The sequence below is a fragment of the Dendrobium catenatum genome, unplaced genomic scaffold (assembly GCF_001605985.2).
Source record: "Dendrobium catenatum unplaced genomic scaffold, ASM160598v2 fragScaff_scaffold_1283, whole genome shotgun sequence".
In the NCBI taxonomy this organism is placed as follows: domain Eukaryota; kingdom Viridiplantae; phylum Streptophyta; class Magnoliopsida; order Asparagales; family Orchidaceae; genus Dendrobium; species Dendrobium catenatum.
In genome coordinates this window covers 32,197-56,310 of record NW_021319745.1, presented here as the reverse complement: position 1 = coordinate 56,310, position 24,114 = coordinate 32,197, and the positions used below count along the sequence as shown (strand labels likewise).

Sequence of the window (24,114 nt, the reverse complement as noted above, 5' to 3'; positions counted from 1 at the left end):
AACACTGCGCTTTCCATTCATTATGGACTATATACTGTTTCGTGGAGCAAAATTGGAATGGGTCATCTAACCAAAAGAAGGCTCATTAGCTATGTAATGGTAATAAGAGAGGGAGAGATGGTAGGCTTGCTTGTGTATTCCTGCTAGTGATGGTAAGGGTTTTATCTATCTTGTCTTTAGTTCAATCTTGAGTTTTCAGGAAACAATAAAATTAAGGTTATTAAGAATAATTTATTCATAGCATCTACATCAAAAAAAAATTATCCCCGAAGTCAGAAATCCCTTCTTCACAATATAACAGACAACAAGGAGGCAATAAGTCTGAATATCAATTGTAAAGCATATAAATTAACTATATTTACTTATCCTTACTTAAATATTAGTTAACTGTAAAGCAATGTAATTATCTTTACTTAAAAGCATATAGAGCTGGTACACTTTTCTCTAATTCAGGAGCCAGAATAACAGAACAACTACTTGAAGGACAATTACTACAACCAATCATGGAATACATTACAGAATGGGAACTGGACTGTCTTTCTAAAATTTAATACCCATTTTGGGCTTTTAACCAAAGATAATCATGCAAGAAACACACTGATCACAAAAACTAACGATAAGCAACAGAAATCAGTAAACTCAGTACTCAAAAACAAAATTAAAAGCAAAAATAATATTTCCAAATTTGCACATGCAAAAATACTTTACTACCAAATCTTAAATTATGAATTCCATATTTGGATATGAAATAGATTAGAAATCTAACAAATAATGATACAACAATAATGTGCCCAAAAGAAATAATCCTGATTATATAAGACATCTGAAATTTGGCTCGAAAATTTTACTTACTGCAGAAAATATTATTTGAAATAAAAAATAAGGAAAACAAAGATGAAGCTTAGATGGATTACCATCTAATTTAGCAGTTTCTTTTTCCTCTGGAATTGGCATCATGTCATGTGGCAAAGGAGATCGTTCCATATCCTGTGACGATTCCAAATCCTCAGCTACACTACCAGCTCTCTTTTCAATATCAAGCCCTCTTTTACTTGTATCATTCATCTTAGAGGATGCCCTAAGACCAAGCCGAGCAACTAGTTCAGACCTCAAGGAAGCTTCAAGACGTTCATAATCCTGGGAACTATCAATGGATAGTGCCTTTTCAATTTGAACATCAACAAGAGCAGATCTTGATTCAACAACTCTATTACTAGAAGGGAAATCCTCTCCATCAACATCCGTAGACATGGTTGGCTTGTGAGTAGGAAGAACTGCTCCATCTAATGAAGCGTTCTCTTTATGGACTGATGTACTAGCATCAGGTTCGTGGGATTGATCTGACAAAGGGACAGTTTGATAAATCAGCAGAATAGCAGTCAAAACAAGAACTCAAGCTATGTCAAAGAGATATTAAGTGGAAGTGATTTGAAATCAAACCTTCATTAGGAATCTGTTGACAAAGCCAATCAGATGGGTAAATGGATTTGGATGCCTCTATGACAAAAGCTCTACATTTGGCAGAAAATAATTCACGCTTTCTGTACAAAAAGGTGCATCTCTCGTTGGCTTCAACCAAAGATCTCTGGGCTTTTCGGTAAGCTTTTAGTGCGTAGCTTTCCCCATGCTCACACTCGAATCTATACTCCTGGGCCTCTTCCAACTCTTTATCAAGTTGCTCCTCCAACCTCAACAAAGAATGGAAGGACATATTTCCTTCTTCTGTGGTGTTTGCCTGACTTAAATAGATCAGTGTGTATTGAAATATTCGAAAGATAGATCTAGGTGCGAAGAAACCATTACTAACAATTATATTTTAAAAAAGCTACATACTTTACCTCATTGTTTACTGAACCACCAAGTCCAGAAGTCTTTTGAAAAGATAATGTTTTCAAAGGCATTAAGACATCCGTTGTAGGGATCATTTGCTGGTTTCCCTTGATATTATGCATGGAACTCACATAATTTGAAGGCAGATTACTCACTCCAGCTTTCTTTGAGAACTCCTCAGATCTCTGTCAGAAGGTTGAGAGATGCAACAGAGGCAATATATAGTTAAAAATGACAGCTTTGAGCAATCACCATAACAGTTCTACTCGGTAACACTTTATTTGCAAACTCTATACTTGCAATATTACAATGAATTTGAAAGTTGCATTCTACAATTCCATTCTGAGAATTCGATAACTTGTAAATCAAAACATCAACTCAATAATTCACACACGCCTCTTACCAAATAAATAAATGGGTGAAAAGTTCTGGTAATCTTCAAGAAAATTGTGAATAAATTGGTAGTTATAAAAGTAGTAGCAGTTGTTATATACCATGGAGTTTTCAGAAAATTTTAGATAATTGGGTTGCAAATATTTCCATCAAAGTTGAAAGGCATGCGTGGGACAATGACAGAAAGGTGTTTAAAGGTTTCAGATAAAACACTAGGAAAACAACATATTATTAAGGAGTTCTTATCCATAGCGTACATCATAGAATGAATGTTTAAAGCGAATGGAGAATAGTTGGGCACATCCATCAATGCAAGTTTTAATAAGAAAAAATAAAATGGCTGCAGCTGATGCAAATTACACCAAGATACTGAATTCTTGCTGCAGGCAAAGAGGGGGTTAAAATATTTTGGATTTTATTTTAGTGAGCTTCAATGTCCTCTACTAAAATTCAGCTCATTAATGTTGAGCTACTACTCTATTCAGCTCGTTATTTTGAAATTAAATAAGGTTCATTCCCCCCCTCTTTTGGCCCTTTGGTTTCCTCCCCTTGGCTGCCTTCCCCGTGGTTGATTCCTTCCCCTTTTTGGTTGTCTGTTTCGGGTCCCCTAGTGGCTGCTTGTCCCGGTTTCCTGGCTTTTGTCCCGGTTCCCTGTGCTGCCCCTTCGGTTCCTCTCATGGCTGCTAATCCCGTGGCTGCTTTTTCCTAGTTTTTGTGTGGTTGTTTGGGAGTTGTTTTGGAATGAATGCATGCCCCCTTTGTGGATGTTTGGGTGCTGTTTTGAACTGACTTTTGGCTTTCTATATTCTCTATTTTGATTGGTTAAATTGATGATTTTAAGGACTGTTTGTCTGCCCCTTCTCCCCTATATATATGAGATGTTTTTCTTAATAAAAGAGTGTGTTATGTGCCAAATTTTTTAAGAAACATGAGGTTTTTTTTAGGATAGCTTGCGAGCTATGCATTTTCTCCTCCTCTTCTTCTAGGAAAGCTTGCGAGCTTGTCCTCTCTTTCATCTCGGCTTCTTACCTCTTTCTTCTCACCGCAAGTGACCACCTCACCTGTATCTTTCTTCTCGACAAATGGCAAGCTTCTTTAGGTGTCGTTTCTATGTCATAAATTTGTAATGTCATGTTATGTTGCAAGTAGTTTTCTATTATAAAATTGAAGTTGTTTTGGTTTAATTGTTGTATTTTGTATTTTGTAGCATTTTGGAAGGTGTTCTAGTTTATGTGTATTTTCTTATGTATTTAGGAAGTGTTTCTTTTTGCTTGCAAAAATTAGGAGTTCTTTCTTAATTTTTGCAAGCATCAATTTGGTATCAGAGCAAGTTAGTATATCCTAAGTTTTGGTGTCATGTTAGTTGTCATATATGTGAGTGTCATGTGAGTTTTGTTTATGAGTCATGTTAGTTTTAATTGTCCTGTAAGTTTTGTTGAGTCTTGGTTGTATCCATTAAATGGTCGATCTTGAAGTTGATAACGAGTTCATTTACAATGCTCAAGGTAAAGTCGATATTCTTAAATCACCTTTCTTCGACTTTGTTCCAGAGATGGATCAAAATGCGGAGGAATATGTGGATAAAATAATTTTTTTAACTTGCTTCCATCATCGAGGAGCAAATTTCTTCCGTCCATTGGATGATTGTCGCTAAGGAAAAGAAATCTTCCGAAGACGGAAATCAACTTTCATTGCGAACAATCTCATCGAGAGATAAGAATTTTTCACCAGGGGCGAATTGATGTAGGCAAAGGGGGGGTCAAAATATTTTGGGTTTTATTTTAGTGAGCTTCAATGTCCTATACTAAAATTTAGCTCATTAATGTTGAGCTACTACTCTATGCAACTCATTATTTTGAAATTAAATAAGGTTCATTCCCCCCCCCCCTCTTTTGGCCCTTTGGTTTCCTCCCCTTGGCTGCCTTCCCGTGGTTGATTCCTTCCCCTTTTTGGTTGTCAGTTCCGAGTCCCCTAGTGGCTGCTTGTCCCGGTTTCCTGGCTGTCCGTCTAAGTTCCCCTGGCTGCATCCTGATTCCCTGTGTTGCCCCATCGGTTCCTCCCCTGGCTACTTGTCCCGTGGCTGCTTTTTTCTGGTTTTTGTGTGGCTGTTTGGGAGCTATTTTGGCATGAATGCAGGCCCCCTTTGTGGCTGTTTGGGTGTTGATTTGAACTGACTTTTGGCCTTCTATATTCTCTATTTTGATTGGTTAAATTGATGATTTTAAGGACTTTTTGGCTACCCCATTTCCCCTATATATATGAGATGTTTTTGTTAATAAAAGAGTGTGTTATGTGCCAATTTTTGGAAGAAACCTGGGGATTTTTTTTTAGGATAGCTTGAGAGCTATGCCTTTTCTCCTCCCTTCTTCTAGGAAAGCTTGCGAGCTTGTCCTATCTTTCATCTCGACTTCTTACCTCTTTCTTTTCACCGCAAGTGACCACTCCACATGTATCTTTCTTCTCGACGAATGGCAAGCTTCTTTAGGTGTTGTTTCTATGTCATAAATTTGTAATGTCATGTTATGTTGTAAGTGTTTTTGTGGGCTCCGAAAATTCCATTTTGAGTGTGATCCCGGCCTCTCCACACCATCGGTCTATTTTTATTTTAAGTGTTTATGTGACGATGACAACAGAGAGTTTTAACTAGATTAGGTTCCAAGGGAATTTTCAGAAGGCAGATTGGGTTTTAGATAAGACACTACCCAGAGATTTCGCCCTCATTTTGTGAGGACTTTTTGATCTGAGTTCTGATTTCCTATAGGCGCAAGCCCCTATAGTTAATTACCCCTCCCGATAACGAGAGAGAACTTTCGATTAAGGCAAGTCGTTAAGGATCTCACATAGGTTATGAGCCTATCGTATAATAGCAATAATTTTGGAGTTTAGATTTTGAATTTGAAAGTTTGAAATTTAGAGTTTATCACCACAAACTTAAAACTGGTGGTGGGGGAATGAATACTAGCCCGATCAAGATCCCATGGTTCCGTCGTCCCGGGCTGTCATATTCCCTGGTCTACTTAGTCAGAGGAGGTAATCGACCCAACTTGACAAAAGGCACCTTGTCGACAGCCATGGGTTGCTTCGTCCAAGAATACCTTGTAGACCTGGGTTGGTCTTTGTCTAAGGGGATATATCTGAATCCACCTTAGCTAACATAGGACTTTATGCCTATCAGATATACCCTATGATTCATAACTCAAGGGTTTGACGCCTTTAGGGAACATACGGGCTTTGGCCGTGATCGTAATATAATGGTGCCATTTCGCGGCAAAACCACCGGATCAGAGGGCATGTGCCACGTCCCTGTTGGCAAGAGACTATTTGAGGATGAATCACAGTGATACACCCAACACACATTCGCTCTTTGTGAGCTGAGGTTAATTTCAAATTTATCACCCCTGACAAACGGTTGCGGGAGGTGGATGATTTTTTAGTTTTGAGTTTTTTAGGCGATTGATTTATTTTAAGAATTTGGGCTGTTGTTTGATTTGAGATTTGACCCCTCTGGTTGAGATTTTCGATTAACACGGCCATCATCGGGGTGACATTGAGGTCACTTTTATTTTTGTAAGGATTTGGGAGACATTTTATACTTCAAGTCATGTCGACTCCAGTCCTTTTGATGAGGATGAAACTTGAATATTAGACCCACGCAGCATTCTCGAATTGTCGTATTTGGGACTTAGATGTGAGGATTAGAGCACATGCGGGTTATAACATTTGACCCTGCGCAGCATTCTCGGTCATTGGTGTTTATGCTTTTAACATGTTGACAGGAGCACATGCAGGGTGGTAGTTTAGTTTAAACATAAAATGTGCATTTGACCCTGCACAGCATTCTCAGATTGTTAAATTTAGGAATTATATTCAATGATCGGAGCACATGCAGGGATATATTTAATTTAAGAGATCATATTTAATACATAAGTGGCATTTTAAATTATTTAAATATGATACATTTGATCAAGTGATTTCATTTAACAACGGCCCAGGATTTCATTTAAAGGCCTACGAACGCCTTTTGTCCGCTTGTACACATGTTGCGGATCCGGTGGCGTTGTTCTAATTCAGGTTTCATTTATAGCACATAGAAGATATCCCTTTGTTGTTAATATCTCACTCAACATAGTTCATAGGAAATGCTTGTTCAATAGGCATTAGGAGATTATGCTAGTGTTCGTAGGAGAATTATATTACTTGTTATAAGCTCTCATATTCTCCCCCATAGGTGGTCTAATTTGTTTGATACAAACTCATTGTCTTTATGTGTAGGCTAGTTATTGTAGGCATTATGAATTCCCTATTCCTTTGGGTTAAAAAAAATAGTTTGAAGCTTTGACCATCTTATATCTTGATGAATTGAACTCTTTCTCCTCAAATGACATATTATATACTTTTAATTTGAAGGCTTGGAATGGACAATCATATATAACTGAGAGGAGGACCATCCACTTGTAAGAATGTTTATTGAATATGAGATATTGTTTATTGCATTTTTTTTCTTATCAATTTGTAGTAGAGTCAAAGTCAATGCCCATTATCACTCATCGATATGAAGTTTAAAAATGTTCACAATCTTTTTAAACTTGTTTGCGTAATTAATATCATTTATGATTTAGTAAGGGTTCAAAAAATTTTACTATTTCTTTGAGTGCAAGACATTGATGAAAATTTCTATTTGAATGTATCACATATCAAGTCAATTTCAAATCGAATTAGATTTGAGTCCATTTCGAGTGTAGGTCGAACATTATTTTGATAAAATTTTATTTGAAATTGATTTTAAATTTGAATTATGTTCAAATCAATTTTTAATTTTTTAGTCCAAGTCCTTCATTATTCACTGAAAATTTCGGCAGCCTCCCAGCATCTCCTCCCCACCGAGGGAGAAATTGGGACGGCACTGCCGTAATTCTACCTACCCGGACCTAAGGTCGACGGCGTAGGGTCTTTGATTTCAAACCATCTCACCAGGATCTAAGATCGACTGCGTGAGGTCTTCAATTTGGAACCATCCCGGCCAGATCTAAGATACGAAGGCCCGGGGTCTTCAAATTTTAAAATCATCTGCCCGGATTAAAAATCAACGGCGCATGTCTTCAATTTCAAACCATCTCGGTCGGACCTAAGGTACGACGGTCGGGGTCTTCGACACCTGTTTGAAAATTCCTTTTATTTTTCTTCATACTTCTCTTTTTCTTCTCTTTTTAAAAAAAATATTATTTTAATATCTAAATATTAAAATAATATACATATGATAATATGATATTTATAATATATTATAATATAATAATATATATTATAATATAATATAAATAGTAATATAATATGTTATTAAAATATAGTTGTACAAGAGTTTCAATTCTAAGAGCGTCTGTGTATGTGTGTGTGTCTCAACTGAACGAGAGGAGCGTTTTTTTTTATGTCGTGAGAGGCGACGGTTCGCGGGATCGGTGTCGGTCGGGAGTAGTTACAGTCACAATCTTTCTATTATAAAAGTGAAGTTATTTTGGTTTAATTGTTGTATTTTGTATTTTGTAGCATTTTGGAAGGTGTTCTAGTTTATGTGTATTTTCTTATGTATTTAGGAAGTGTTTATTTTCTCTTGCAAAAATTAGGAGTTTTTCCTAATTTTTGCTTGCATCAATTCTACACTCAAAAAATTAACTCACATCACAATTCACTATCACAGATCGTAATAGAACTGATGATCTTGATTGAAAAATAAGATTATAGATTATAAATAGAATGCTTAAAGAGAAAATGATTCAAGAAAAAAAAGGTTGCACCCCATTTTTTGCAACATCATCATTTTCAGAAAGAGCCCTATCATGAAGATTGGCTGCTGACAGTGTCAAAAATGAGTCTTTGGATTTTATAACAGAAGATTTTATAGTATCGTTGCTATTAGGCTGATGGTGGGTGCAAGAGTCCTCCACTTGAAATGCCCTGTAATTTTCAGGCATAGAAGCAACGTCAAAATCGCATGCACTAGAAGATTTATCATGCTTCAATCGTTTCTTGGAAGATTCATCGACTTCAAATTCCAAATAGGCATCATAACCATGTCTCCTAATGCCAGTTTCCTGAGCTTCCGGATTCATGACATGAAGACCATGCTGATTAGCATCAGAACCAACAGCCGCCCCCTTTTGCAGCACTGATCTGTTCTGCACCTTTAGTTTATTTTCTCGTGCAGCAACTTCGAGACTCAAAAGCTCCAATCTTTGATCAGTCAAAATTGAATCTTGTACATGCCCAAGCTCCTGACATGCTGATGTCACGATTGCAGGATTTTGCCTATTAAGGAGAGAGCCATTCTCGGCTGAAGGTCCCTGAGCCCCACAGCTAGTTTCATAGTCACTGTCAGCAGAAGAAATAGTTTCAAGATTGGCAAATCCTTTCTTTGGCAATGGCTTACTCCCATCTGACTCTCGTTCTATACCATCTATTGGCTTCGGCAAAGAAGTTACTGCAATCCTTGAATCACGTGCAATCAATGTACCATCCATCCTTTTAACATCCTTTTCTGGATATCGTTGTTCTTCGGACTCACTTCCACTGTCATCATCTGAAAAACTTATAACAAGATTATTATTTGACTCTTTTGCATGCCATTGAAAAGCCTGACTGCTCAGAGATCTGACTGGCAACTTTCTCTTAAAATGTTTATGATAGTTCTTCTGATAATTTTGCATAGCTGATGGCTGAAGCCGCATATCTAAGGTACTTGACCGAGCTGTAAGAGCATTCTTTACTGTTGACGAACAAAAGAAACTATAAGTTGCATTTACAGAATGAATAGTAAATCAAAGATGAATTAAGAAGCATGTTGCATAAAAAAATAATTTCTCTACTTTTATTTATGACTATTGATCCATTAAAAGCATAAAACGAAGAGATTTTAGCATTCAAAATTCTACCTGAGCATGTCCTAAATGATGATGACAAATTCTCAAAAGTTCCAAAATCCATCCACATGATTCTACTTTTATCTAATTGAGTTGTGTCTTCTTTCTTATATCTAAGGCCTTTTGATTTTCCATAATCCGACTAGAAGAGTAGCAAGATTGAATCTGGAACCAAATTTTCCCCTTTTATTAGAAGTGTGTACAATAACGGTTCTTCTTAAAAAACTGTACACAAAAGCATCCTCACTATTTATAAGTACATTCACCTCACATCTCTTCAAAGTAGAGCCCTGCATTGGGTACTCATACCCACACCCACCCATACCCAATGAGTAGGGTGGGTATGGGTACGCCCATGGTCTTGTGGGTGGATACTCAACATCGAGGGATAAATCGATTTATATTGCTAATCACCGTATATCTTATATTACTGCAATCCTCACTACATAGTGTGCAACACTTAACCATGCTGCAACAACGGTAAATTTTGATATGCGTCTTGAAAGTTTGCAATCAAAGCAAAGGGCAAGCCTCAAGGTCATCAATATGTGGCAAACTACGTTCAAAAAACATGAAAAGTGGGTGGGTATAAATGGGTATGGCATCCCGAAAGTCACCATGGGTGGGTGTGGGTGGGCAAAGCCCATCCGAGTAAAGCATGGGTACCCATGTAGGGCTTTGCTTCAAAGCCACTTCTGGAACGCTTTAATTCTAAAATCATCCAAAAACATCATGCAAAGCAAACTCTTGTTTTTCGTTGAAATCTGAAAGATGACCACTATACTCTCATCCGTCTCCTAATGAGTACCCATAAATAAACAGCTGCTTGCTTCCCTTCTCTCGCTCATTAACAATTTAAAAAACAAAAAACTATAAGTAATGACATTTTCTGTTATAGGTGTCAAGAAAAATATTATATAGCCTCCCAACGCCGTCATAAGTTAATGGTGGTTGTGGAATAATGTGATGAACCTCGAAATTGAAATGATGACAATATTGAAAAATATGAGGATGACGAGGCAATTTCCAATATTTTAAACATAAGCACAGTAAAACAAAGTAATATCTTACATGGGTTAACACACTTTCTTATAAATGAAGTTGAAATTAAAAATTTAACACAACTCATAGAATTTGATAGTAAATCTTTTATGGATTCACATCTTCATGATATTGCCATTAGACAATATGTAATCATTGCATTCCCCAAACATGTATTTATTATTTTGTTTTCTTATAGCCAAGAATTTGCTTGAATTATATACTTTCTTTCAAATCAACTTGGAATGATAAAAGGCATACAATTGTCATAAAATTCATTATAGTTTTTAAAAAATATTCATGAATATGCTTTAAACTCTATCTATCGTCTTTACCCACCAAAGCAATAAATCCTAATATAAAGGTAGCCAACAAGGATCTACTGTATAACCAAATGCTTTGCCTTTAATATTATTATTAGTCATTCTTTTAAAAACTCAACTTTATTATAAATTTAATGCACCTTTAAAACTCAAATACTTGGTGTTTTTTGTTTCCATAGATAGAGTTCTTGTAGGCCATGGTGAGTTTCCGTTTCTACCGCTCATATGAGGTAGCATCTATAATGAGGACATCGGAAGATCAACGGCTACGATCTAGAGTTTATTTTATTTTTGATGTGTCTTATGTACTAGTTTATTTTATATTTCTGTTTTTTCCATTTTACCTCTAGGGGTGATTATGTGGTGTTGTAGCCCGAAGGACGTTTTAGTCTTTGTTTCTTTTCTTTTCATGGGCCTATTTATAGTCTAGCCCTCTTGTAATTTGGGATGATGATTGATTAATGAAAATTCATATTTCTCTTTGTCTCCCTAAATGTTGAGTGTTTGAGAGAAGAAGGAAGACCCAAGGTGTGGGCAATCGCAATACCCGTCAACCTTTGGAAGAGTCCAAGGTTCGCAGTTCTACGATCTCTTTGTGAGTTCTTGGTTCTTTATTTTAGTCTTCATCTTCCTCTTCCCTCTTCCCCTATACCGCCGGCAATCCCCTCCCTTTCTCCCCAAACCGACGGCCTCAAACCCTCCCCGTGATTCCCCATTACCCGCCGCCCCTCCACCTCTTTGCCGCCGGCCACCTTGGCTCCACCACCAACTCCCACTAATTCCCTCCAAGCTCCACCGCCGGCACCCATGTTCTCCCCATCCTTGAATGATGAATTAACTCATCATTACTAGTTACCTAAATAGCCTAAATGATTTAGGAAATTAATCTCAACCATTTTGAATTTCAAATAGTTTCCTAAATTAGAAAGCTATTTTAGGAAAATCTTGAATCTAATCCCAATTTAATTTTAAATTGGGTTGGAATGATTTATCTCATCCCAAACTCCACTTCCCTCAAAAACTCATTCCTTCCTGATTTGGATTGTTTTTAATTTAGAAAGAAATTTGAATTCAAATTAATTAAGTTTGAATTTCAAATCTCTCATAATTAATTACATCATATTTGGAAACCCCCTTCATTCAATCAATTAATCAATTCTGAAATTAATTGATTAATTGCTCCATAAATCACATACATTGAACCTAGACACACACCCTCCCTCTCTCTTGGCCTAACCCTCCCCTCACTCACCTCATTATTTCTTTCCCATAAAATCAACCCCTTACTTTGGAAATAATTCCAAACTCAGCCCTAGCCTACCCGCCCCCTCCCTCATCTCATAACCTGCTTTAATTTATTTCCAAATCAAGAAATTTCAATTTGGAAATTGCTCTCTATTGGCTGGCCGGTGAGTCCAGCAAGAGTAACTTGCTTCCAGGTGATTCCATAAAACCGTTTATGATTGTCCAAGGCATCCTGAAGTGCATAGCTGCTGCCCAACCTTCCCAGGACTCCGTTAAACTGCTGCCCAGCAGATTTCTATACTTCCACACCTGTTGTCCAGCCCTGGAACTCCCCCTATTGCTGTCCAGACTTTTCTTGGTTGCTATTTGGAGTTTCCGGCACCCGAAACCTGCTACCCAAATTTTTAGAAGCTCTTTGGGTTGCTGTCCAGAAGTATTTCAAGTGCCGAATTGCTGTCCTGACCCTCATTGCTGCTGTCTCAACGTCCCTAGCTGCTGTCCAGTCATTTTTGGTGACCTCCTATGGCTGTCTCGCTGTCCGAAAGGTTCCCCATTGCCATCCGGAAGGCTCCCAAACCTGAAGTTGCTGTCCACCCTTCCTCAAACGCATAAGCGACTACGCCGGAGCGCCGTATTCGTCGTTCCCTTGGTAACTTTTCTTCTTAATCTCATATCTTCTTAATTCACCTTCCAATTGTGGTTATAGTTTGATTCACAACGAGTCTTGTTGATCCCTCCGCTAAACCATAGTAATTTAGGGAGTTGAGTGAGGAATGAATCCATCACAGTACTAATCTTATTGTTAACATTGGGATTTATTGTTGAAAATCATTCATGTATGCAATGTTAAATTAAGTTGGTTGTTTTACTATCTTAACTCCTACGCATGTGATTTAGCCTAAGCTTGTTTTACCACTCTTTGTGTTTTATCTCGTCGTTAAAATCGTTATAAATATATAATTATTGTGGTTTCCAAAATTAAGCATGCAAATTCCTTAAGCAATTCATCCGTGCATGTACGTTCTACATCAATCTAGAAATTCCACACATGTTTTAATATAATGGAGATATCATCTACCTTTAAGAATGTCGACCACATTACTCTCCAAAGGAGAATTCTTCTAGCACCGAATGAAATGATGCAATAACATTGGTCAATTGGTTCATGCAGATTAAGGTTCTTATATGGTTCTTACAGGCCAAATTCAAGGAGTCAAATCAAGTAACAAAAGAGCTAAACTAGCCCAATTTCAAGTCTTTATATGATAATTATTAATTTTGGGCAAACTATAATTTATTTATTATATATTTAAGATTAGTTTGCAGGTAATAAAGAAAAAGATTGTTTATACATAATTAGGCAGCACTTTTTCTATAGGACAATATGTATGGACTTCAAGAATCAACAGTAGTAATGGATGAAATTGCGAAAAATTTACACATTCATTGACAGGCTTCTCGATGTATTTCCTTAAGAATTCTGCAAACCAATATATTAAATATTTGGCAATAACAGCATGACAATTCAGTGTTTTATATCATTTTATTGTGTTTGCTTCCTATTTTCTATTGTAATCGCAATATAAAAGGACCCCGTCAGTGATAAAAATGAATCAATAAACTATGTAATCAAACAGTTTAATATAAAACTGTGATATTATCCAATTCACAATGATATCCATAATAAATAAATAAAAAATTGAATAGCAGCTTCGCAATGGTTCTGAGACAAAAATATAAAGCACGATCAAGCAATCGTGTTAAGTCATTATCAAAATTAAATAAATGCATATACTATGTTTCTTAGTGATTCTCAACAGCGAACTCAGTAAAAGATATACTAATTATAGATAGCGGGCCTTAACCAAATCAGCAAACCCAGGATAAGATTGATGCGCATTGACCATCTAGTAAAGAAAGTTTCTATTAAAAAAACATGGCTTGATAAGTTTACCTGTATTTATTGCATTATTCTTCGAAGTGCAGGGCACGGACTCGGTAAAATTTGAACTATTTGTTGGAGCAACATGACAAGTAGGCAATTCCTGCAGAAGAGGCAAGAAGAGAAGCAATGAAGATGCTGAAGGAAGAGCACAACTGATAATAGAAATCTTGTAAAAGTCTAAACATATGCAGTAACATGAAACTAAGTTAATTGATAAATCATAGTAAAAAAAAATCATATACCAACTAGGTTGTCATTCAAGCCAATTCTAGAAGGCTCGGATGCAAAGAAAGCAAAAAAAAAAAGTTGAGAGAAGTCATATTCATTTTAGCTAATTGTGTTAAATCAGAAAATTGTCAAGTCAGTTCAGTGACAATACATGCGAGGCAACAAACAATGATATTAAACTAGGATGCCTGGGCTCTCAAAGATATAAAAAAACTTAAAGTTATTGGGAAAGGTCGATAACATCAAAGGAGTGAAGTACCACATCAATCTCGATGGCCACGTGTTAGACCATTCCCTCCTGGACCAGTCCATCCTGTACCGGCTCTTGTGTACAAGAGGCGGAAGGACTCCCGCCCCTTCTATATATTGGGTCAGGAGCCAATTAGAGAGGAAATTATGGGTGATTATGAGGGAAAATTCAAAAGAGGGACTCTTTTAGGATTACATGATTATCGTATGCTTTAAGTAGGTGATGTAGGGGGGGGGTGGTTCAAATCAAATCCTAATATTTGATTTTTGACTTCCCTAGCTCATTAATGTCAAGTGGCAGGTTAGCTCATTATGAGCTGATTTTTAGTTCATTTATTGAACTAAATATTAGCTCATTACTTCTTAAACATTGGCTTTTCTCCTTCCCCCTCTTTTCTATAATTTATATTGCCCTTTCCTCTCCCTTTTGCCTCTTGAAATGCCTTGATTCCCTGTTGGTTTTTGACTCTTGGGCTGCTGTAGTTCCCTAATGGCTTTGTCCCATTGGTTTGCTGCCTAATTTATTACCCGTGGCCCCCCTTTTTACTGAAATGAAGATGGTTGTTGGTCCTTGTGCTTGGCTGCTGGAATTCATGATGAATCTGCCTAGTTCCGTGGCTTTATTCCATGTTTCTTTTGCTGTGCCTTTTGGGATTTCGGTATAGTGTCTGTTGACCTTTCACTTTTTCATTTATGTGTGGAATTGAAGGATTTTTTTGGGCGGTTTTGGGACAGATTTCTGAACACTGAAATTTTGTCTTTTCGTTTGCTCCTTTTAATTAAATTAATTAATGGTTTTAGGTGGCTATTTGTATTCCTCTTTTATGCCTATATATAGAAGATGTTTGTGGCTGTTTTAGATGGTGAAAAATGTTATTTTTGGAGTAAGAAAACCTTAGGGTTTCTTTGGAAAAAGCTTGAGAGCTTTGTTCCATTTCTTCTTCTACTTCTATGGAAATCCTGTGGGCTCTTTCCACCCTTCTTCTTGGCTTCTAATCTCTTCGTCTCTCCGCAAGTATCCACTCCATTGTATCCTTCTTCTCAAAGAAATGCAACTTTGTGTGTTTGTCTTATTTGAGTCAAGTTTGTTTGAGTCAAGCTTGTAAGAGTCAAGTTTGTAGGTCTTTCATTTTATAATATTAAAGTTTGTTTTGTTTGATTTATCTAGTTTTTGTGAGTTTTTGTAAGTTTCTAGATCTTAGAAAGGTCTTGTTTTTATTATCAAAAATTTGGGTCCCTCCCCAAATTTTTTATTAGATCAATTTTGGTATCCGAGCAAGTTTAGGTAGTCCTAGGTTTGTAGTTTATCAAGTTGTGAGTCTTGTAAGTCTTGTTGTCGTGAGTCTTAAGTTGAGTCTAAGTTTTTAGGTGGAGTCTTTTGAGTCTTTTTTTTAAGTCTTTTTTGAGTCGTCAAAAAAATAAAAAATTCCAAAAATATGGCTTCATTCATGGAGGAAAGCGATCATGATAATCCTAATGTCTCTCTCTCGTTGGACAGATGGATTCCTACAGAAGGTGATTCAACAGATCCGCTTCAAGATCGTTTATACAAACTTCAGTATCACATGTTCTTATGTGATCAGAAATTCGAGAAGTGGAAGACATCTTCAAAGACAATTCGAGAAAGAACAAGAAGACATTTTGAAAAGGTTTGGAGAAAAGATCAAAGAGCTGGATGATCAGTATGCACATCCTCGAAAGAAACCAAGAACTGACTCATCAGGATCTGAGTCCTCAAGAAGGGGAGTCTGATGTAGGCAAGGGGGGGTCAAATCAAATCCTAATATTTGATTTTTGACTTCCCTAGCTCATTAATGTCAAGTGGAAGGTTAGCTCATTATGAGCTGATTTTTAGTTCATTTATTGAACTAAAAATTAGCTCATTACTTCTTAAACATTGGTTTTTCTCCTTCCCCCTCTTTTCTATAATTTATATTGCCCTTTCCTCTCCCTTTTTCCTCTTGAAATGCCTTGATTCCCTGCTGGTTTTTTACTCTTGGGCAGCTGTAGTTCCTTAATGGCTTTGTCCCTTTGGTTTGCTGCCTAATTTATTACCCGTGGCCCCCCTTTTTACCGAAATGAAGATGGTTGTTGGTCCTTGTGCTTGGCTGCTGGAATTCATGATGAATCTGCCTAGCTCCGTGGCTTTATTCCATGTTTCTTTTGTTGTGCCTTTTTGGGATTTCGGTATAGTGTCTGTTGGCCTTTCACTTCTTCATTTATGTGTGGAATTGAAGGATTTTTTTGGGCTGTTTTGGGACAGATTTCTGTCCAGATTTCTGAACACTGAAATTTTGTCTTTTCGTTTGCTCCTTTTAATTAAATTAATTAATGGTTTTAGGTGGTTATTTGTATTCCTCTTTTATGCCTATATATAGAAGATGTTTGTGGCTGTTTTAGATGGTGAAAAATATTATTTTTTGAGTAAGAAAACCTTAGGGTTTCTTTGGAAAAAGCTTGAGAGCTTTGTTCCATTTCTTCTTCTACTTCTATGGAAATCCTGCGGGCTCTTTCCACCCTTCTTCTTGGCTTCTAATCTCTTCTTCTCTCCGCAAGTATCCACTCCATTGTATCCTTCTTCTCAAAGAAATGCAACTTTGTGTGTTTGTCTTATTTGAGTCAAGTTTGTTTGAGTCAAGCTTGTAAGAGTCAAGTTTGTAGGTCTTTCATTTTATAATATTAAAGTTTGTTTTGTTTGATTTGTCTAGTTTTTGTGAGTTTTTGTAAGTTTCTAGATCTTAGAAAGGTCTTGTTTTTATAATCAAAAATTTGGGTCTTGCATCAGTAGGGGATTTTCCTAGGGTTGGGTTATGACCTGTTTGCTGAATTTAGTTTATTTTCATGTTAATTGGGCTATAGCCGGCATCTAGGGACGTGGGAGTCTTCTTCTTTAATTGAAGATTCAACTGTATCTTGCTTTTCTCTTCATAGTTCTTTCACTAAAAAATATCTTTTTGGGTTCTTCTCCACAATATTTCGTGTTTCATAAGCTGATTTTGTGAAAATTGTATCTATTTCCTATAAAATTGGTATCAAAGCTTAGATCCGGGTCCTCTGGCGGGGAAAAAGGTAGAAGCATTGGAAGGAGAGATCGGACAATTGAAATCTAATTTGATGGAAAAGATTTCATATTTCTAAAATCAATTATCATCTGTCCATGAAAACATTGATGGGAAGTTTGTTATCATAGAGGAGATGACGATGAAGATGCTCGAGATCCATACCAAAAAGGCATCGTCGGAGGTAAGGGGAGCCGCTGGCGGTCAAGGGAGTGGGGTAAATCCTAATCCGATAAGGAGATGAGAAGATCAGGAGTTGGAGATTTTGGAAAGAGAATAGAGAATGCCTTCCTTAGAACCTATTCAAAGGGAGGAGACGAGTATAAAGTATGGGGAGAGGCATGAATATGTTGGGTATGAGTGAAGGGGTGCTGATTTTGAAAGAAAAAAGAGGGAATTTCAAGAAGGGTTTGGGTACGAATATGGAATGGATGATCGGGATACTTGTTGGAGGGGGGCACCCACTTGGGGAATGAGAAGATATGGAGGAATCAAGGGGAATGGAGGAGATCCGAGGTAAGGAAGCTATAGATGCCTATTTTTTAGGGAGATGATGCACATGGGTGGATCTGTAAAGTCGAAAAGTATTTCGCCGTCAAAGGATTAAGTGGTTAACAAATGAGGAGAGATTGATGACAACTAGCCTATGTTTGGAGTGTAAGGCTTTGCTATGGTATCAGTGGAGAGACATGAGACGGCCCATATGAAGTTTGAGGGAGTTCAAGGACTGCTTGTTAAAACGTTTCTGAACCAGCAAGGGAGGGGACTGTTATGAGCAGTTCTTCACTCTGTCGTAGGAAGAATCAATAATGGAGTATGGTGAGAGGTTTGAGTACCTAACTAGTTGACTAAACTGGCTATCCAAGACTTTACTAGAGTGGAACTTCATGAAAGAGCTCAAACCATATATTCAGGCCGCTGTTAGAGTGATGAGGCATAGTGATTTGAGAGAGGCTATGGAGCTAGCCCAGTTAGTGGAGGATCAAAAACACCAAGAGAGGGGGCCAGAGGCAGCAATTCAGTAGGCTCATATAAGATGACAAATTTTTTATCACCCAAGGAGCCAACACCAATTTCAATGCTTGAGCAGTGCTTGGAGGAGAGGGATAGAATGTTGGATGAATTGAAAAAGTACTTGTTGAGGGTTAAGCAAATCATAAAGAAGCAGTCGGATGAGCACAACAAGAATATCCAATTTGAGATAGAGGATAGGGTATACATGAATCATCGTCCCTACAGATAAAGGACAATAACTAACAGTTGGAATGAAAAGCGGGCTTCGAGGTACTTTGGCCCTTATGAGATATTACAGAGGATTGGACCAGTGGCTTATCAATTAAAATTACTCTCAATCGCTATCATACACTCAGTGTTCCACGTGTCACAGTTGAGGAGAGTTATCGGGAACATGTCCCTAATTCAGAGTTACCCATGACACTAACAGAAGATTTAAAAGTGGTATTGGAACCACTAAAGCTTAAAGGGGTACGACAGGGAGAGTGTGGGCTCAAGGAAGTGCTGATAAAGTGGAAGAACCTACCCGACTATGATGTCACATTGGAGACGTACAAGAGAGTAAAGCATCAGTTTCCATCCTTCCACCTGGTGGAAAAGGTGGGGGGAGCATTGTTAGACTAATCCCTCCTGGACCGATCCAGTCGGTCTATCCTGGACCAACTCTTGTGTACAAGAGGCGGAAGAACAAAAATTCCGCCAAGGACTCTCGCCCCCTCTACGTATTAAGTAAAGCAGCCAATTAGAGAGGAAATTAAGGGGGTTTAGGATGAAAAATTCAAAAGAGGGACTATTTTGAGATTTACATGATTATTGTATGCTTTAAGTAGAGGATTTTCTTAGGGCTAGGGTTATGACTTGTTTGTTGAATCTAGTTTTTTCTTACGTTGATTGAGCTCTGGATGGCGGTTAGGGATTTGGGTGAGTTAAATCATCATTTCCAATTGAAGATCCAACTGTATCTTGTTTTTTTTTTTCATAGTTCTTCCAATAAAATTATTTGTTGGTGTTCTTCTCTCCAATTTTTCGTGTTTCATACGCTGATTTTGTGAAAAGTGCACGTATTTCCTATCACCACGCTTCATCGTACTCAAAATGATAATAAGCAAAACGTACAACAAAACACACACATCATAGTTAAATATGCAGTCTTGCAGTATATTACAAAGCCGGCATAGTGAGAACATTACATTTTCAAGGTGTTGACCAACAGCCTGACAAAATCACATTTAAGAAAAGTAGAAGAGCGCAAGGTTGAGAAGACAACAGCCAGACCAAATTGTCCATCTCCCAACCATAATGCAGGATCAATACAATGATACAGGACATCACCAACAACATTATCTCCCTCGTCGTCACGATCACAATTTCATGCATTGGAGTACTAGATTTGTTGTAATCTGATAGGTTAGATTTAAATGACTAAATTTAATCAAATATTATTTGATTTGATCAAGATATGACTATTAGATTAAATATTATTTCTTTGCGATATAATTAGATTTAATTACATATTGTTTTGTTTTTATACCTTCTAATGGCCTTGTTAGAAGAGTAGATGTATTAAATTCAACCTGTGTTAAAAAAAGTAGAGGTAGACAAAAAAAACTTGGTTAGAAATTATTAAAAATAAACTATTTTATTAGATTTAAATGATAACTTGACTCTTAATATAACACAATAGAGAAAAACGATTCATGTAACCAACCCCACGTAATGAGATAAAGATTTTGTTGCTATTGTGGTTGTATTATTTTATTTCCATGCATGCTAAACCCTATGATCTATAAATATGATACAATGTGACAAGGCATGATATTATGCTTGATTCAAGCATGGTTATTTGATCTTCTTCCCACCTCTCCAACCCCATAATCATTCAAAACCCATTAAAACCTTCCTTCTACATAACAATAATCTAAGACTTCGCTCATCGTGCACATCCAAACAACCTCTTACTGATTTACCTTCTTTGTTCCCCACACCCACATACCCACTTACTCCCCACCCTTTCCTCCATCAACCATTGACAATAAGCAGCAAGTCAAACCAACAGTGTACAAGACATGAAACCTTTCTTCCAATGACCACAGGCATCTTTCACAGAAAACCCTGCCTGTCTAATTTTGCAAAACTATTCGCAGACAGAAAAAAAAGAACATAGTAAAGATGACATTTACTTTTCAATAAGTAAATTAGTAGTTCACACTGAAATAAGTTAATTAAGAATGTTTAAAATTGCGTATTCGGGTATTGAGGTGTTTTTCGTTCGTGAGGCGAGGCATAAGCCTCCAGGTGTTTTGAGGCGTAAGCCTCAAAATCAAAAGATTGCCTAAATATAAAATGATAAAAATTTTATATACTAATGAGTGAATAATATAAAATATAAAAAAGCATAAGATCTGAAGTGAAATCAAAATATCTCAATAATAAGACAACATGAAATATAGTTCAACTCAAAATTCTATCTTTCTCAAATCCCAGTAGTCTTTTCATTAACATATAATTCCAATTTCCAAAAACAAATAGCAATGACATATCACATAAGAACTCATAAGTCATCAACACTGTCATCACTAAGGGGTTCTTCATTTGAATCATCATTATGATGAACTGCTCTCTCCCTTTCCTCATCTCCTATAGAGTCCAATGTCGGGCATTTACTTCAAGATTTATGTAGGTTTTAATATATATACGCGTGAGGCGTAAGCCTCATGCCAGTGATACGAGGCGGGCCTCAACCAAGTTGAGGCGCAAGCCTCATAAAAAAAAAACTCGAGGCGTAAGCATCGAGGCATTTTTTACTGGAATTGTGCAAAGGCGGGCCTCAAGGCGAGCCTCATATTGCGCAATTTTAAACCATAATAAGGACGAAGGTACATGATGCATGACATATATGAAAATATGATTTAAATAAGAATTTTGCATGCTTGATGATTAAGAGCAAGTTAACTAAAACTTGAAGGTGATTTAGACAATGAAATAAAACACAAAGAGCGATAACAAAAGCATAGGCCAAGTCACTTGCGAAAAGTAAAAACCCACAAAACAATCAATTACTCTTGACGTTGCATATGAGATGGGTTTCAACAAGAAATCCCTAGTCTAACAATAAGAGTAGTGCTATGAAAGATCTCTCACACACTTCCTACCAACAAGATTTTGCATGAATCAAATAAAACCACAAGCAAGGATCAACGAGGAAAGTAAGAGAGGAGGTAAGAGGTCACCCTTTGTTAAAATTCAACCTTCTCAAATGCTTGGACAATAGTTGGTAGCTTTATGACCGCAAGACTGTTGTTATTCTCTTGCTGGAATTGGTGGAAACCAAGCTGTCCTTCTTGGACAGCAGTTGGAAAAGAACTCCTGCTGGTCAGGAGGCTAGGGGAAGATGCTGGAGTTCCTGGACAGACGGGGTGGCCGGCGGCTAGGCTAGGGTTAGGGTTAGGGTTTGTGGGTTTTGGAGGTGTTGTGGTGGGAATTAAGTGGATCAACCCATCAAGGGGTGAGCCACCTTGGATGACCGACGACTAGGTGGAAAGGGGAAGGAGTGTTGGCCGGTGGTGGGGCTTGGACTTTAAGTAGAGGCCGGCGGTTTTGGGTTTGGAAAACCCTAAGCCAACGACGAGGGGAAAGTGGAGGATGAAAGAAATGATAGAGAATAACAAGAAAGCCACAAACCCGGACTCTTCCAAGGTTGGTGGGTGATCTGTTGCCCTTCACCAAGGGACATCTCCAAAGCTCTCTCCAAGAACTTTCAAACTCTCTCAAAACACACAAGTGCAGGAATTTTCATAATATTCATTCATTCATTAACCTCTCCAAAGGAAGAGGGTGGCTTTAAATAGCCAAATACATGAAGGGTAAGACAAAGCCCTCAAGTGAGGGTAGAAAGAAAATATGAACAATAATAAATCAAATACATAAAATAGATCAAAATAAAAGGCACGATCGTAGCCGTAGATTTCTGATGTCCTCATCATTCTCCTCGGCTGGGAGAAAACTCGACTCCGTCTAGTGGGTGTCTTGAGAACTCTCGTGCATCTAGGTCGGTCCGCTGTAGCTAGGGCTGCAAACGAACCGAGCCGAGCCGAGTATGTGAGTGTTCATGTTTGTGTTCATTTAATATCAGGTTGTTCAAGTTTGGTTCACGTTTGTTCGAGCTTTATTGTGTCTGTTAATGTTTGGTTCATTTAAATTAACAGTGTTCAAGTTCAGTTCATGTTCGTTCGTTTGGTGCTTATCGAGCTTTAAACAAACAAACATGAACGAGCTATAAACGAGCTCTACTTTTAGATGTTTATTAACTTAACAAACGAATTTTATCGAGCTTCCAAACAAACGATTACATCGAGCATATTCACGAACATATTTAACAAATTTTTTTAACTATCAAACAAACACGTTTATGAATGTGTCTATGAATAAACACATTTATAATAAAAGCAATTGTCTATATAACAAAGGCAATAATTTATAAGCAAATTCCATCTTCATAGAATTTTCCTAACAGCAACATTAATAAATGCAATGATTTATAAATAAATAGCAATATAAAGCTGCAATTACTTAGATAACAAGTTAAGTAATTTTTGATACCTGCAGCAATCACATGAATCGAGCTTCTTATCGAGCTTAATGTCGAGCTTGTTCACGAACTTCAAATGATGTTGTTCGCGAACATAAATGAGCCTAACGCATTAGTGTTCAAGTTTGTTTATTTAAGAATCGAGTATTTAAAATATTGTTCAATTTTGTTTGTTTAGTTAATTAAACGATCACAAACGAGCTTTAATCGAACCGAACAACGAGTAGCTTGTCGAACGTTTGGTTCGCTTGCAGCCCTAGCTGTAGCTCCTCGTGCTCTGACCATGTATCATCTGCCTTTGGTTTACCTCTCCACCTAATCAAATACCCTTTTCGACCATCCTCTTTTGCAGCAATAATATCATCACTTAAAATCATGCCAACCTTCTCCGCTATAGGTATTTTAGAAATATTTAGGGGTGGAGGTGAGCTTTGATTCTCACAAGGTGGGGTTACACAAGGCTCAAATTGAAGTGGATTTGGCGGGTTACACTCCAGATCCTCATAGGCAACCATATCTTTTATGTTAAATGAGGGATTAATGTTGAATTCTGCAGGCATATCCACCCCGTAAGCATTATCGTTAATTTTCTTGATTATTTTGAAAGGCCCCACACTTTTGGCATGTAACTTCTTCACAATTCCTTGTGGGAACCATTCCGGACGAATCTGCACCATCACTGAGTCACCAACCTCTAAGGTTTTAAATCTTTGTTTAAAATCAACAAGAAGCTTATAATTAATGTTGCTTCTGTTCCATTTTGCGTGCAATTTCCTTATGTAAGTCATGCATATGCAATGCAAATGAGAATGCAAGAGACTCGGTGTGCATGATGATTGACATGGATTGTGGACTCACACAAAGTTTTAAACAGAGGGAAATTTTGGACGAAAACAGACACACACACACATACTGACTCACAAACACATAGATATGGATAAAGATGTATCAGTCACAAAATGAGAGGACATAAGATTTTCATGTTTAAGGGAACGGGTGTAGGATGAGCAATGAAGACATCCTTAGCCAAAAGAGTATTCCCATAGAGAGTTTCAGTTAGGGTCATAGATAGTGTCCTAGGGGCAGCAGGGTAATCTAGCAAAATTGTCCAACTATGAGAGAGATGGTCCTTAACAGTGAAGGACAAGAATATGGAGGACATAACGGAGGAATCATGAACATGATCAGACGATGGGTCCTGACTCACAACCATAATGGGATAGCCCAAGGAGTCACCAGCAGGTATGGGACTCAAAAGATGGGGTAGAGTGTCCAGAACAGAAGTGGG

At 37.4% G+C, this 24,114-nt stretch overlaps 1 protein-coding gene across 1 annotated transcript in view; it reads right to left on the bottom strand.

Moving 5' to 3' along the window:
• Positions 1–24,114, bottom strand: part of LOC110114800 — a 40,738-nt gene that overhangs the window by 12,515 nt on the left and 4,109 nt on the right. Inside the window, exons 2-6 of the mRNA XM_020847806.2 lie at positions 13,698–13,788; positions 8,013–8,980; positions 1,839–2,015; positions 1,441–1,735; positions 915–1,340 (exon numbers count right to left, since the gene is read on the bottom strand). Of these exons, the coding sequence (XP_020703465.1) occupies positions 915–1,340; positions 1,441–1,735; positions 1,839–2,015; positions 8,013–8,980; positions 13,698–13,788 (1,957 nt within the window). The remainder of the gene's footprint in view (positions 1–914; positions 1,341–1,440; positions 1,736–1,838; positions 2,016–8,012; positions 8,981–13,697; positions 13,789–24,114) is intronic.